This window comes from Micromys minutus, assembly GCF_963924665.1.
Source record: "Micromys minutus genome assembly, chromosome: 29".
In the NCBI taxonomy this organism is placed as follows: domain Eukaryota; kingdom Metazoa; phylum Chordata; class Mammalia; order Rodentia; family Muridae; genus Micromys; species Micromys minutus.
In genome coordinates, this window is record NC_137964.1 from 2,142,423 (window position 1) to 2,157,507 (window position 15,085).

At 48.8% G+C, this 15,085-nt stretch overlaps 1 protein-coding gene across 6 annotated transcripts in view; it reads right to left on the bottom strand.

The window, feature by feature from the left end:
* TNRC18 (trinucleotide repeat containing 18) overlaps positions 1-15,085 on the bottom strand; it is an 88,733-nt gene that overhangs the window by 19,650 nt on the left and 53,998 nt on the right. For 5 of the 6 annotated variants that reach the window (XM_080941429.1, XM_080941427.1, XM_080941426.1 and 2 more), the window contains 3 exons: positions 14,652-15,012; positions 10,597-10,875; positions 5,942-6,196 (listed from right to left, as the gene is read on the bottom strand). In XM_080941429.1, coding sequence (XP_080797555.1) covers positions 5,942-6,196; positions 10,597-10,875; positions 14,652-15,012 — 895 coding nt within the window. The remainder of the gene's footprint in view (positions 1-5,941; positions 6,197-10,596; positions 10,876-14,651; positions 15,013-15,085) is intronic. The other variant, XM_080941425.1, reaches the window with a different exon arrangement.

Here is a 15,085-nt window from a genome sequence, read left to right on the forward strand (position 1 = left end):
TCCTGTCATCCCCTATAACGGGGACCTTCTTCCTATGCCAGGGATCTCTGCGACACACTACTAGACTTCAAGACCACCTTCTCTCCTCCCTCTTCTACCTTCCCTGACCTTCAAGTTGCCGTTCCACTGTTCTGTCAGTCTAGGGTACAACCGGTTACCTTGACAGGAAACTCAGGTATGCTACAACCCACGCAATCCCCAGGATGCCCCCTTTCTGTTCACAATCCCCCTCCCCCGCCATCATAACAACCCTCCCCCACACATCTGTCCTCTCCATCCACATTGTGGCCCATCCCAGATTACCCTGGTCTAAAAACTAGGCTCTCTGAGCTCTCTTGGGGTCTCTCCTGTCTCCAAAGCTCAAAGATGGAAAGGTATATAATCTACCATCCCACAGACCAGGTAGCCTGTTGGGTTGGCAGTCCCCCAGAAACCGAGCAACTCCTGAAAGAGGATCTGGGGGCCCAATCCCAGCCCTACTGACTCTCAGGCAACAGGGAAACCTATGAATCACAGGGATCCCCATGGGAGGACTTCTCAGAGGCAGCCATAGAAGCAGGGATGGAGGGGGGAGGAAACCTGGTGAAAAAAGAGTCCCTTCAAGGCTTAAAGATCTTGTTAATTAACTTGTTAATAAGCTTCTCCCTGATGAAATGTACGGGAAGCAGCTGGAAGTGAAGGGAGAGGGCATTCTTGTCCGTGAGGAGGGTTTAGGCCAGGCCATACGGTCACACTTGAGTTGAGCTTTTGAGGTTCTATGGGTGCAGTACTCAAAGGAGTTGCTTGCCTAGCATGTATGAAGCCCTGAGTTCCATCACTAAGGCTGCATAAAACCTGCTTGGGGGTGCATACGTGTAATCTTGACACTCAGGAGGCAAAGGCAGGGTCAGAAGTGCAAGGCCATCCTTAGTGTGGAGCCCCTGTGGAAACACTAGACCTTTCTGCACGGATCAAGTACAAGAAGCTGACTGAGACCTGGAAGAAGAGAGTGCTCTTGGAAGAGCAGCATGCAGCTACAAAAGTCAGGTCTCAGCCTTGCACCCCCTGCTCAGGAATTTGGGGCAAGGTATGGGGCACATGTGCAAAAGAAACGAATCCTGATCTCAGACATCAGAAAAGAGAAACCTAAAAGTTCAAAGAAAAGAGCAAAAGAGAGGCCAATCCAAACTGTTTACCCACACTGTGAGTAAGTCTTAAGGTCAACACCCAGAAAACTGCAATACTGGAAAGAAATTTGCTAAAGAGACCTATATCTGAATGGGTCTGATGAAGACCCATTAAGTATAAATAGGTCAACTCAGTTGTGATCCAAACTCCTGGATCTCAATGAAGGGTTGTGTAGATCAGGTTAGCCTGTGGACACGTCTGTAGGGATAGTCTTTATTGAGGTAACTGGGGTAGGAGCTGCAGCCTACTGTGGGCAGCATCACACCCTGGAAAGAAGAAAGTAAGCTGAGCGCCAAAGCTCACACATTCATTTTCTCCCTGCTTCTCTGTGGTTGAAATGTGATCAACCGTTTGAACTCCTGCTACCTTGACTGCCCTGCTGTGAGAACTATAAACCATGAGCTAAAATAAACTTTCTCTCCTTGTTTTTCATCAGAATAGTTTATAACAGCAACAGAAATGTAGCTAGGACAGCCAGTAAAATGCTTGGTGCTTAAGAGTATATACCACTCTTGTAAAGGACCCAAGTTCAGTTCCCAGGATTCATATGGGAAAGGCACCTATAACTCCAGCTCCTGGCAACATCTCTGGCCTCTGTGCACCACATTTATGTGCATATACTGTCTCTCTCACATACATACACATATGCAATTCCAGTACAGAAGAATTAAAACATTTCCTCACACAAAAAAAGAAAGAAAGAAAGAAAAAAAAAAAAAAAAACCAGCACACGGATAGTTGAAAGTAGCATTAGCTACAAAAGCTAAAAATGGAAGCAACTCAAATACGCATCCACTAGCAAGGAGATGTGTTTCAGAGCTGTACCACGTAGCTATATAAAAACATGGTATCCTAGCAACTGTTACTATGATGATCTTCAAAATCAAAATGAGAGATGCCAAACACACAGGGCTACGTACTACAGGACCTACCTCATTTTATGTATTGTCAGAAATAGGTAAATACAAAAAGAAGGAAGAAATCGTTGGCTAGAACTAGAGGATCTATTCATTTAATTGCTTGGAGAAGGAAGGGAGGGACAAAGGGAGACAGGTGGAGGCACAGTACTAGTAAAAAGATCTCTCCTATCATGCACTGTGACATACATGTCCATTATACACATCACCTACATGACCATAATACATTTTTTAAAAGTTGGAAGAAGAAAACTGGAATGACTATAGAGTATCAGATAAAAGTGGATTTTAGAACAAAACATAATCCCAGAGAAAAGAAAGGAACATTTCTTAACAGTGGAGATCAAGAGACTAACTAATCAAAAACTTGTATGCCCTCAATAACATAACTACAAATACATAAAGCAAAATTGGCAGAATTAAAAGAAGCAATAGTGAATTGTGCAAACTACAGATGCAGACCTTAACCCCTATCTTCAGCACAATGAAAAGAGTAAATCTGAACTGAAGAGAATCACGTGGGGGAGTGACTAATGGTTAATAGACTATCAGTACACATTATGTGTTTACCTCCAAGGAAGTACCATAGAGTTTCAAATTAATTTCCCTTTTCATTGAAATTATTGAATGTACTTTCCAACTAGAATGGAATCCAAGCAGATCTACAAAATGACCAAGCAACTACCCTCAAATGTCTGGAGAATAAATAACCTTCTGAGTCATCATTGGATCAAAGCCGACCTAGACACAACTGAAGCTGTGTTTTCAGAGAGGTTTGTATCTTTGCACACTGTTTCTGTTGGAAAAGAATAAGATCTCAAATCAGTGATCTTAGAGGCTACCCTGAAAAACAGGAAGTGACTAATACACCCAAAGAAATCAAAAGGAGAGCAATCAATGAACTTGGGCTGGCAAGATGACTCAGCAAGTAAGGAAGCTCGACCATCAGGCCTCAAGACCTGGATTCACCCACCCCCTGGAACCCAGGCAGTGGAGAGAACCAACTCCAGAAACTGTCTTCTGATTCTCACACAAGGACTAAGGCAAGTACATACCCAAATATATATAAACAAACAAGTGTGAAAAAAGACAGAATGAAGGGAAGAGGGAAATTAATCAGACAGGTAAATTCTAGCCAGGCAAATCAAGGGTGAGTGTTTCAGTAATAAAAGAAGAAAAACTACTACTGACCCTACAGACATTAAAAGTATGGGGTGAGGGTGAGGGGACAGTGGCTAGATAGATGGCTTAGTGGTTAGGAGCACTGGCTGCATTTCCAGAGTACCTGAGTTAATACCCAGACCCACATGATGGCTCACACCAACTGTAACTCCAGCTCCAAAGAATCTGATGTCTTCTTCTAGCACCCAAATAGTACAAACACATGCACACACATGGGCAAAATTATACTACATAAAAGTGTAATAGGAGCTGTAAAGAGGGTTCAGCAGCTAAGAGTGCCCTTGCAGAGGAGTCTGTTCTCAATTCCTGTTGGCTTCCATAGTAAGAAGCAGTCTAGTGCTCTAGTAACAGGCCGTGTCTGTTACCTCATGCTGGACACCACTGAAGTAAGTACTGAGAAACTTGTGTCTCTGAAAGACCTTAAGAAGTTGCTAAGGGAAACCTTTGTTAACATTTGCTGGTGATAATCGTGACCTAACAGACAACAGAGACTAAAATATCTTCTGCTATCTTCAGTGGCACCCACAGAATTGTGCATGTGACCCACTGGCTGGACCAGAGAATGCTCTGCATATAGCGCCCCAGTGGTAAGATTTCCTTTTGAAGCTAGAAGTTGCTGCTGGAGAAATCTGGATATAAAATGTCACAAAGTGAATGGGAAGAGAGGCTGACACACCAAACAGTCGATGACTTCATAAATTATCTGTGAAAATGACTAAAGTTCTCAAGCTGAAAGAGGACAAGTCTGGCTCAAGGTACTTCGGTAGAACTTCCAGGATTTATACACAGAGGCAAGATCCAAGCAAACAACAAGCTTTAAAAAAAAAAAAATGGAGCAGGGTTGAAGAAGCATAAACTACCAACTAGGGGCTAGCAAAATGGCTCAACACAAAAGGGGGTCTGCCACCGATCCTGGTGCCTGAGTTCTATTCCCAGAACCTTTGACCTTAGCATGTCTGCCCTATGGCCATGTGTGCACTTGGAAACATACAGGCAAAGTAAACCAAAGTACAATTTTAAAAAATGCTTTAAATAGTTCATTTGAGTGGTGGTACATATGATCAAGACATACTGCTTATATATGTGTCAAAAAATAAATGCTCATCTGTAGGGAGTGGTTTGCATGCTAAGGTCCTGTTCCCCAATTGGTTCTTGATCTATCAATAAGGATGCCAGGCACCAATTACTAGGTAGAAGGAAAGAGGTGGGACTTTCAGATCCCCGAAGGCCAGCTAAGAGATGCAGGAAGAGAAAAGAGGATTTTTGGCCATGCTTTGGATGGAGAAAAGGTGACTGGTCATGTGAGATCTTGGGCAGAGCAGCCATATGCCACTTCCTCAGGTGGGAGATTAGAAACCCAAGTAAGCTGAGGGCAGTTTTGGGTTGTTGAACAAGGAGAAGGTAACCTGGATACTAAGCAAAGGGTAGATTAAGAGATGCTAAGGATATTGGGAGGTCATGCTAGCCATGGGAGATTAGGAGAGCCTACCCACTGAACCAATAAAGCAAGTTGAAATTGAGCAATGTGTGTATCTGTGTCTTTCTTCCACAGACCCAATATTCTCTGGGTAGGGGCTGGTAATGTGATCCACCCAGAAGTGAGGTAGCAAAACTACACATTACTCTCCTCTGTCGAAACAAAGTGGTAATGATCTAAAGACTATGCCGAAATCCACTTGGAGAACAGGATAGGAACAGCCAATGTAAAAGCCTCAAGACACCAGGTCAATCAGTGGTGAATTTGAAGGAGAAGGGAAGGAGCTGTGGGTAAGGAGGATTGGGAATATCTTGGGAAATCTCCAGGAAGCTTCAAAGAAACCTGACCCCTGTCACACACAGCCTCTGCAGAAGACCTTACACCTACTCCACAACCTCCACCTGAGAAAGGGACTCATACCCTGGGCTGGCCTCCGACTTGCTGTGTGTAATAGCTGAGCATGACCTTGGACCCCTGAGCCTCCTGCATCCTGAGTGCTGGAATTGCAGGCATGCACCACTGCATCTGGTTGATGCTGGGGACATACAGAATGCTGGGCTCAGTGGGCCAGGCAAGCATTCTATCAACCCAGCTACACATTACCAGCCCAAGAACCATGTCTACTCCGATAGCTGGGGAAAGAACCTCTGGATGCGTCAGGGACACAGGGCCCAGACTCAAGGACATAATGGAAGTGAGGCAGGGTCAGCTGAGTCTCCTGCACCAATGTTAAGGTCATAATCTCAGCCCACTAAGGCAGTCAGAGAACAAGTCTCAGTCTGCCAGTAGCTTCAGTCTATCAGCCACTCAACAGCCTCACTGGACTCAGAGAACTTCTCCAGAGATGTGGATAGAATGTTTTCCCTTCCTCTTCTTTCTTATCTCTCTCTGTCACTATGTTTTTCTCTGCCTGGAGACTACTAGCCTAGTGTATCCTCTAGTCACCAGGTCTAGGTCAAGGCTTCCCTGAGCGCCTAGAGACCTTTGAAGTACTAGCGGCTTTAATGAAAGCATGATGGTCAAAGAAGATATTCTTATGTGACCAAGAACACTAAGAGAATAGCCCAAGGGGTTCCCAGCAGTCAGGTGATCAAAGCTCTACCCAGCTCTCTCGCCAACCTCCTTGTCTTTGTTAGCCTCAGTCTCCTTATCTTGGTGATGGGCCCACAGCACCCACTTTGCAACCAATGACACTCACCCATCAAGCTCTGCCGCTCTTCCTTCTTCCGGGCTTTCTGCTCAGCTTCCAGCTGCACCACAGACAGGGGTGGCCCCACGATAGGGCTGGGGAGAGCACTGGCCGCAAAGCGAGCCAGCAGGCCCAGCCCACTCTCCTCTAGGCTTGGTGACAGGGCCTGTTCCCCGGCACCCAGCCTATAGCTACCAATGCCTTCCTCGTCCTCGTCCTCCTCCTCCTCCTCTAGCTCTTCTTCCTCCTCTTCTGAGCTGTCATCTGGCATGCAGAAAACAAGGAACAAGTGAGAGTCCTGACCTAGGTGCACACTGTCCCCCACCTCCTCCCACCACCCACCCTGGCTCCAGTCTCTGTCCTCACCAAGGGTCACCAGGGAAGGGTCCAGAACCAGCCCACAGTCCCACCCATGACCCAAGGCCTCTACCCACACAGGGGCAGCCTGGGGAAGGGAGAAGGGTGGCTCTGGGTATCAGGATGGGCTTCTGGGAGGGCAGCACCGACATGCACCTGTGCTGTAGGTGGGGGGACAGACACACAGACGAACAAAGACAAGAGACAGCGCTCGTCACGGTCCATACACACTCGCATGTGCACACACACACACATACACACACACACACACACACACATACACACACACCGACATAGACATGGAGGCTGAGAAAGGAAGCAGGAAAGGAGAGAGAGGCAGAGGAAGGGAAAGAAGGGAGGGCTGGGCTCAGGCTGGGGGATCTAGACAAGGGGACTGTAGTTTCGGTCAGCCAGAGGTCAGGGGGCTATTGGCAGAAAGCAGAATTTGATCTCCTCCTGGAGACTAGGGGCCCCCTCATAGTCTTACCCCTCATCAGAGTTAGAATTTAGCACCCCTATGCTAAGGAGCCTCTCTGAGCCCCAGGCAACCCTCCATTCCACCAACCCAGCTAAGACGGTCACATTCTATGTGGCTCGGCCTGGTATGGTGGCACATGTCTGTGGCCTAAGCACTGAGGCAGGAGGGCTGTGAATTCAAGACCAGCCAGGGTTACAGAGTAGGACCCCAGTTCAAAAAGAAAGAAGAAACAGTGTTAGCCACAGATGTGAGCTCAGACTACGCTAGAGGTGGGCGGTTCAGCCCACTTGGCAATAGTGAGGCCCCTAAGACCAAACCCTCAGGGCTGCAGTGGAGACCAAACACGTCCTCTGCCGGGTCAGAGGTCAGTCTCACTTCAGCAACTGGCCCTGCTGGCTCAAAGGCAGACAGCCTTTGCTAGGATGGGCAGTGGGGCTCACAGAAAACAAAACTCTACCCTAGGCATGCAAGAGAAGTCTCCACCAGATGGTGACTCCCAAGTACAGACTGGTGTATGACTTCCAAGGAGCAGGCAAACACCAGGTGTGATCTTCCTGGAAGGCCTGTGCACTGGGGGCCAGGTAGGGCTGGAAGGCTACTCTGGTCTGGTAAGCCATGTTAAGACACACACATCCTAGATGTGAGAGCTGGACAGGGCGATCAAATACTGCTTTTCCTGCTAAGGCCCCCACCATGACTTGGTTAGATAAAACTAGTGGCCAAGATGGCACCAGCTGTGCTGAGGGTAGAGTTCTAATCCTAGCCTCTGCTGGGTCAGCCGGCTTGGGAGGGGAGGTGGGAATAGCTAAGGAGGGTCTGCATAGGGGCTAGAGAGAGAAAAGGGGGGAGGAGGAAGAGAGGAAGAGGAAGTTGGTTAAGGGTGCGAGGCGGGAGGTGTTCCCAGAGCGATGGATGAAGCAGACTGGGGATGCCAGTGGGGCAGGCGGGGCAGGCGGGGCAGGCGGGCAGTGTGCACTTGCGATCAATCACATTGCGACGTCACATGGTTCTGTCTCCGCCCCAGTGGGCCACAGCGGCAAAGCAGGCTAAGTGTAGGCAGACTTTTTCGGCAGCCTGGGTAATCTCACATCAGGGCTCCCTGGAGTTGGCCAATTTGGGGAGGGTGGGCAGGAGATGGGGAGGGTGGCTGGCTGGGATGGGGACTGGGACTCTCCCCTTTCTAAAAACTCCCCCTCTCTGTCCTGGCTGCTCAGCTGTGGAGACTGGAAGACCTGAACATTCTCTCCAGGATTCTCAGGCAGCAGGCTTCACCAGCAGGGAGACAAGTTTGAGTCCCCCGTGCTCTGGGTTTCTGAGGGCCATTGTCAGATCCCAGAAAGCCAGGAGCAAGTTGGTTTCAGCAGTTGGATGCTGCAGAACATTCCAGAAGGCAGAAACCCAGAATGGGTACTTTTTCCCCAAGAGGGAAACTGAATTATTCTGAGGTCTCCTGTGGCCCTCACAATGAGGTGCTTGTCAAGACTCATGCAGTGTCTCTGACTGGACCAGCATCTGAGGACAAGGAGACCTGAGAGACCTTGCAGGACATGGATGTCAAGAATTTCTGAATTGTTTATACCTGGGTCCACAGAGCTTGCCAAGGGTAGAGGGGGAGAAAAGTCCCAACAAAGACTCAAGGGGATGAAGGAGGAGGGGAAAAAAAAAACCTTTAATGTCAATATATGTGTTTTTTCTTTTAATCCTGGCTCAGGGCAAGGGGGTTGGGTAATTGAGTTCCCAAAACCTGATAAAAGTCAAAGTGATGTGCTGCTGCCAGACCCGGTGGGGGCAGACCCCAAGGAGGGGGGATAAACAGAGAATAGAGAAGGAAAATGTTTTTTGCCTACCTACGGAGCAACGAGCCAGGCTCAGACTCAAACTCAGTAACCCGCCGTCTGCCCTACTCCCAGCCTTCGCTTTGCGTCCAAGTGCAGCGTGAGAGCAAATGCGAGAGACCGAAACAGACACTCAAAGCATCATGGGTAGGGGTCAAGGGTTGGAGGGATGGTCAAGCTGCTGGGAGGAGAAAGCAGACATACTAGAAAAGCCACACCAATTAAGTGTTTTAGTACCAAAGGGGGCAGGAAGGCCCTATTACCCAAATATCCCTTTCTGAGACCTCGTCGGCCAGTTTTGCTTTGAATAGTAGAAACAAGCTAGAGAGCCCTACCCTGGCCCTTGCCTCTCCAAATCCTCTGGCTGGGCTATGGTCCCTTGGTACTGACTAGGGGGTTTGGGGATGCCTGATTCTGTGTAGTCTATGCTAGAACAGGAGAGGCTCAAAAATCTTCAAGGCTGGGACCCTAACTCTAAGGTCATCCCCAAACCTGCCTCGGCCAATTTGGACTGCTGGTGTGTGAGGAGAGGAGGCAGGAACTGAAGAAAAACTGCCCAATAAGAACAGAGTTCTGGTCCCGGGGGCTCGAGCAAAGTTCCAGTTTGTTATGACCTTCCTCTCCACCCCTGGGGCTGTGCTCAGGGAACGGTGACAGGGGGCTGGCTAACCATCTGAGCATTTTCAAACTTTATCTCTAAAGGGGGTTTACCCTGAAGCAGCCCCTAAGGGGTGATGCCCAATTTCTTGCCTTGAAGGGACATTTTCTGGTTGAAGGGCCTGGGGGCTCTTGTATTTCTAACTGTGGGCTACAATTCTGATGCTGGAAAAGTGGGAACCAGAATGGTTTTTTTGGTAGTAGGCCCCTAGGCTGAGCTGAAGTCAGACAGACCGCACTCCAGCACCCTCAAGAAATAACATTTTTGACCCGCAACGTGGCAACTGAGCCAACACTTTCAAATTGAACAAGGAAAATAAAAAAAAACCAAAACAAAAATACCAAAACCAAGGAGATGGCCAATAGGCCATTGACTCTGAGCTGCCCACATGCCCTTCAAGACAGAAATGTGTGTTAGCAAACGAGTACTGGAAAGTTAATTGTTGTTCTTCTTGGATTTTTTTTTTTTTAACCACTGGTGGGAAGTAGCAGAAGCTTCCAGAAAAATAAAACACAGACAAGCAGCTTAAAAGGAAAAATAAAAAAAAACAGAGATGATACAACACTGGACTGTACACCTGGAAATGGAATGGGTGTCGAAGATACCAGGGATATTTGAATAACAGAAAAGCGGTCCACCATGTCAATGGCTTCTAGAGTGGGGACGAGGAGCGGGAAGAGGGAGGGAAGGAGGGATGGATGGGAGAACGGCAACCTAACGTCTAGTTAAGGACATAGCAAGAGAAACGAGGCACACAGTTTAGTTAAAAATGAACTCGGTATGTTTAATAAAGCTTGGTATTACCAAAACCGCGGTACAAACAGCAAGTCACACGCCCACACGAGAAATCCGGTTTTGTTTTGTTTTTTTTTTTTTTTTTTTTTTTTTGTTTTGTTTTGTTTTGTTTTTTTACAAAATGCTCCTTGGGCAAGCCTCCGCCAGGCTCGTGCCAAGAGAAAACCCAGGCCAGCCTGGGAGTCTGGGGAAGAATAGGTTAGGCTTTTGGATTTGGGAGTGGGGGGATTGGTGGCTCTTGGGGAAGGCTAGTAGAATTTAGAGGGAAGAGGGTGAGAAATTCTGGGAGACTAAAAAACGAGTCCGTGTAAGAGCTCCCCTAAGGGCTGGCCAGTGATGGTATCACAAGTTTAAGTAAAAATAAAAAGCAAAACACAAACCAAAAATATAGGCGGATAGGGCAGACTACGCTGCCAAAAACCTAGACGGCTCGGCCATCTCTGCTGTGTGCACACGCGCTCGCTCGCTCGCTCGCTCTCTCTCTCCCACTCACTCTTGCTCTAAAAACATGGAAGGTTATTTTGTGTTTGGCACTAGTAACCTTGATCAAAGGAGTCCTCCGCGGAAGAGTCGCTGAAGGAGGAGCGGGCCTCCGCCTCTCGGAGCAGCAAACAGAAGGACTGCTTCCTGCTGGTGGCCACCTTGGATTTCAAAGTCCGGGGGCCTGCCAGGCCCCTCTTGGTCAGCTTCGGGCCTGTGGCTGGCTTGCTGTTCTTGGCCACCATGCCACACAGGAGGGATGAGGTCAGTTTTGAGCTGGAGGGGCCCTGGGCAGACCACTCGCTCTTCAGGAAGCCTTCGTCTTCGTCCGAGTCCGTATCTGCAGTCAAAGTAGGTTTCATTTGTTTATTTGTGTGTATGTAGGTGGTCTTGTGCACGTGCGTGTGCGTGTGTGTGTGTGTGTGAATGAGTATGAGAACCAGAGGTCAACCCTGACCTTGGATCCTTAAGTGCCCGCCATCTTTTTTAAAATGTTGCTGTATTTAAATTTCTTCTCTGTGTGCCAGGGAAGACAGGAGAGAGTCAGAAGACACTTGTGTGAGTCAGTTCTCTTTTTCCAGTCTATGGGTCACAGGGGTTGAACGAGGCCTTCGTGGCAAGTGCCTTTCCCCTTCTCACTGACCCCACCTTGGTTTTTGGAGACAGCCTCTCAATGGGACCTGGGGCTTGCTGGCTAGGGAGCCCAATAGCCTCCTGGTCTTTGTCTGCCCAGCAGGGGTATCAGAAGCACATACCTTCCCATTTGTCTTTTAGGTAGGTGAGGGGCTTAGGATCGAACCTGGCTCCTCACGCTTGCACAGCAAGCGCTGTACCTACTGAGCCATCCTCCCAGCCCTTCGAAGTGTGTTCTGATACAGGTAAGCTGTGGGGCCCAAGGAGGAGCGTGCTGTTGTCTTTTTCCCTCAGTGGCCCAGGCCACAGATGCGGTAGAACCCTGTGCCAACTGCCCACAGGCCTTGGCATGTGTGACGTCCCAGCTCTCCTCTGTTCTGGCATGCACAGCTCAGATTGCCTGCTCACAGGCGAACCAGGCTCTTTCTGCTGCTGCCATCACCTGCCTTGGGTATGTCCACTTCTCCAGTCACAGGGTGAGAGAAATGGGGGAGTGACAGCCGAGCGACACGCAGCGATATCTACTGGCCAAACCCCTACAGACGCCACACAGCCCAGTGGCTGCTTTGAGAAGAGGTTGACAAGGACCAATTGTAAGCCTCTCTTCCCAGCTCCTTGCCAACTTCACAGCAACAGGAGGTTGACTGTCAGCAGGTGAGGGCACTCACACAAAGGAGATTATCCCTTAGTCAGCCCCTCCCCCAACCCTTCTTTTCCTTCCGACAGCTGACCGACCAGTTTACTGTGGGTGACTTTCTCTAAATCTCTGGTCTAAACACAGTTGTGTTGCCAGGGTTGAGAGCTCAAAAGGGAGGCTCTTTGGTCCCTTCCAACTTCAACTCAAATATGCACCATCCTGATCTGCTGCTGGGCTGCTGAGCAAAACAAGAAGCGTCCCAAAGCCAAGATAGAAATACTTAATCTGCTAAAAACCCACACAGAACAAGACAACATGAATACACACAGCGAGAGCCTGGCAGTACCTAACATCTTCAAGTCCAAGAGAAACGCAGGAGCACCGGTGTCCCTAAAGTCACTGTACTGATAAACTCCACTCTCACCACAACCAGGACCCCAACTTCAGGGGGGGGGCAACCACACCACCATCCTTTACCATAACACCTCCCATGTTCATAACATGTTGTATGTATGTACGTGTGTGTGTGTGTGTGTGTGTGTGTGTGTGTGTGTGGTATGGGTATGTGTATGTGTGTCGTGTGTGTAGTGTGTGTATGTGTGTGGGGTGTGTGTGTGTGGGGTGTGGGTGGGTGTGTGTGTGTTAGCAGGTATCACAACATGTATCACAACACACACACATGGAAAGGAAATGAGATAATACTTGGCTCTCTCCTTCCACTGTGGGTTCCGAAGACTGCACTCAGGTTTGCAAGCTTACACTGTAAACGCTAACCATTGCACCACCATTCCTTCTCATGTGTTCTAATGTGTTTCTTCCAAGGCCAGAGAGGCCTAGAAGTGACATTCCACCAATCTGGCCTTCCATAAAAAAACATCAGGCATGTTGTGACATTCATGCCTCCCAACCCCGACTGGAAAAGCAAGACTCCACCACTCCCATTTCCGCCACAAGCCTCTCAAGATTTGTCTCTCCCTGTGCCTGTTCAGGACCAGAAACTAACTGACCATACCATTCGGATGTGAGGGGCCCTGCCACCAACATGATCTAACATGTTCCTTGTGCATAAGGCTGAGGGCTGGGTGGGCCTCATACCCATTGGAGCATCGTTGGTCCTGGAGACCCCCAGATCAAAGAGAACCAGAAATGTATGTGATTCACACAATACAGCAACTTAACGATATGGCCAGCACAGTCCACCTCCCTGTCACACCCAGGAAGCCTAGGACAATGCCTTAGCTCCAAAGCTCATAAAACTGTAAGCTTAAACTGTGTACCAGGTGAGTTCCTTTAACCCAGCACTCAGGAGGCACAGGCAGAGAGAGCTCTATGAGTTCAAGGCTAGCCTGAGCTCTATAGTGAATTCTAAGCCCACCAAGGCTACACCATAAGAACCTCTTTCGAAAGAGAAAGGGAGAAAAGAAAGAAAGGGGGAAGGGAGAGGATGGGAAAAGAGAGGAGGGAAACATCAGGAAACACTGAGCTGAAGATGTGGCCCAGCAATTACGAGCATTTCTTTTTCTAGACCCAGGTTCTGTTCCCAGCACCCACATGGTAACTCACAGTTGCCTAGAGAATCCGACACCCTATTCTGACCTTCGGGCACATCCATAAGCACCCATGTGTATACACACACAAATAATTTTTCAAAAAGCAAGCAAAGTACAGTAAGGAAGCTGGGGTCGGTGGCCCGAGTCTGCTATCCGAAGCGCTCAGGCGGTGGGGGTGAGTGGATTGAAACTCAAGTTCAGACCAGCAAAGGCTACGCAAAGAGACTTTGTACTGAGCCGGAAAGGAGGAGACATAAGATGGAAGCTCAGGGCTGGAGAGGCATTATTGCTGGTCTGGCACTTTGTACGTCCGGCTCCATCTATCTAGACCACAGCACAGCCAGCGAAACACAGAGAAGAAACACACGTGTTATCTTTTTCTTCAGTTGACATTCAAACTCACATACACACACATCTCCCAGGAACCAGGGTCTATCCAAGTCTAAAACACATGAATCTGACAGAACATGAGTAAAAGCTGCAGACACTGAGTCAGCCTCTGTGACGGAGAAGCCACTTCTGCCTTTCCAAGCAGCCACCTCTTTGTTCCTGCCTGTCATCAGGTGTGTGTCCAAACGGAATGAATGTGCACCTATTCCCTGTCAGGCAGAGGACTGAGGCCCGCAAGAGGCCAAATAGAGCTGCCTTGTTCTGAAAACCCACAAGGCCAGTCTCAACTTAGACGGAATCATAGCTCAGGCAGTCCCTTGGTCCCATAGGCTGCTCCCTGCCCTTGGCTCCCGAATCACACTTGGCTATTGTTGTGGACAAGGCCATGGCACCGAGCTGTAATGGGCAAGTGGATTAAACAGGACCTGGACCATTTCAGTTTCTCTTCCTACTTAGGCACATACTTTCTTCTCCCAACCCCTCCATAACCCACCACCACCACCACCCTTTTGTGGGCATGTGTGGATATGAGGTTGTGTGGGTGTGTGAATGTGTAGACATGTGGATGTGGGCACAAATGACCCACGTCTACAGGCAATGGAACCATCACCTCTAGCACACGGAAGAAGTCACTCTCCAAGCCTCTCTAAGCTAAGCGGCTACAAACTATAGCACAAGGTCTCCACCATGACGGCCTCCGGTGGGCCAGTGGAAGGCCAGCCACTAACAGCTTGCCTCTGCCCACCGATCACAACAGTACATCTGCCTCTTGGTGGCAAAATTTCCACTTTTGGGGCACAGTGCAAAGCTGCAAGAAATCTTGAAGTCCCTCCAAAGAGGGCAAGCGAGATTAGGAGCAAATACAATTAGCGTTCGCCATGCGGTGATGCTAAAGACTGTACTTACTGTAAGAGTGACTGCTTACTTCCGAGGCAAATGGAGAATGAACAGACTTGGGCTGGCCTCTGGCCTTGAAGCCCCCCTCCATCTTCCTGGCTTTGGAAGCTCTTTTGTGTTTACCTTCTCGGGAGGGTTTCAGAGACAAGCCGAGTTCTTTGGCCAGTGCTTTCCTGTCCTTGCCCAGGAGGCTGTCATACTGTGTCAAGAACCTGCCACAGCCCCCACTGGTTTTCGATTTCCCCCCAAGGCTGTCGGAAAACTTGAAGGGTGACTTCAGCTTGTCTTGCTTTGTGAGGGAGAGGGCTCTGTCTAGCTTGCTTGCCAACTGCTCCTGGTCGCTCGCCATCTTTTTCTTCTTAATCTTTAGCTGGGGAAGGAAGGTCACAGATTATGACATATGGCCAAATAGGACGGTGAGTTTCAGGTCACACTGCTTACGA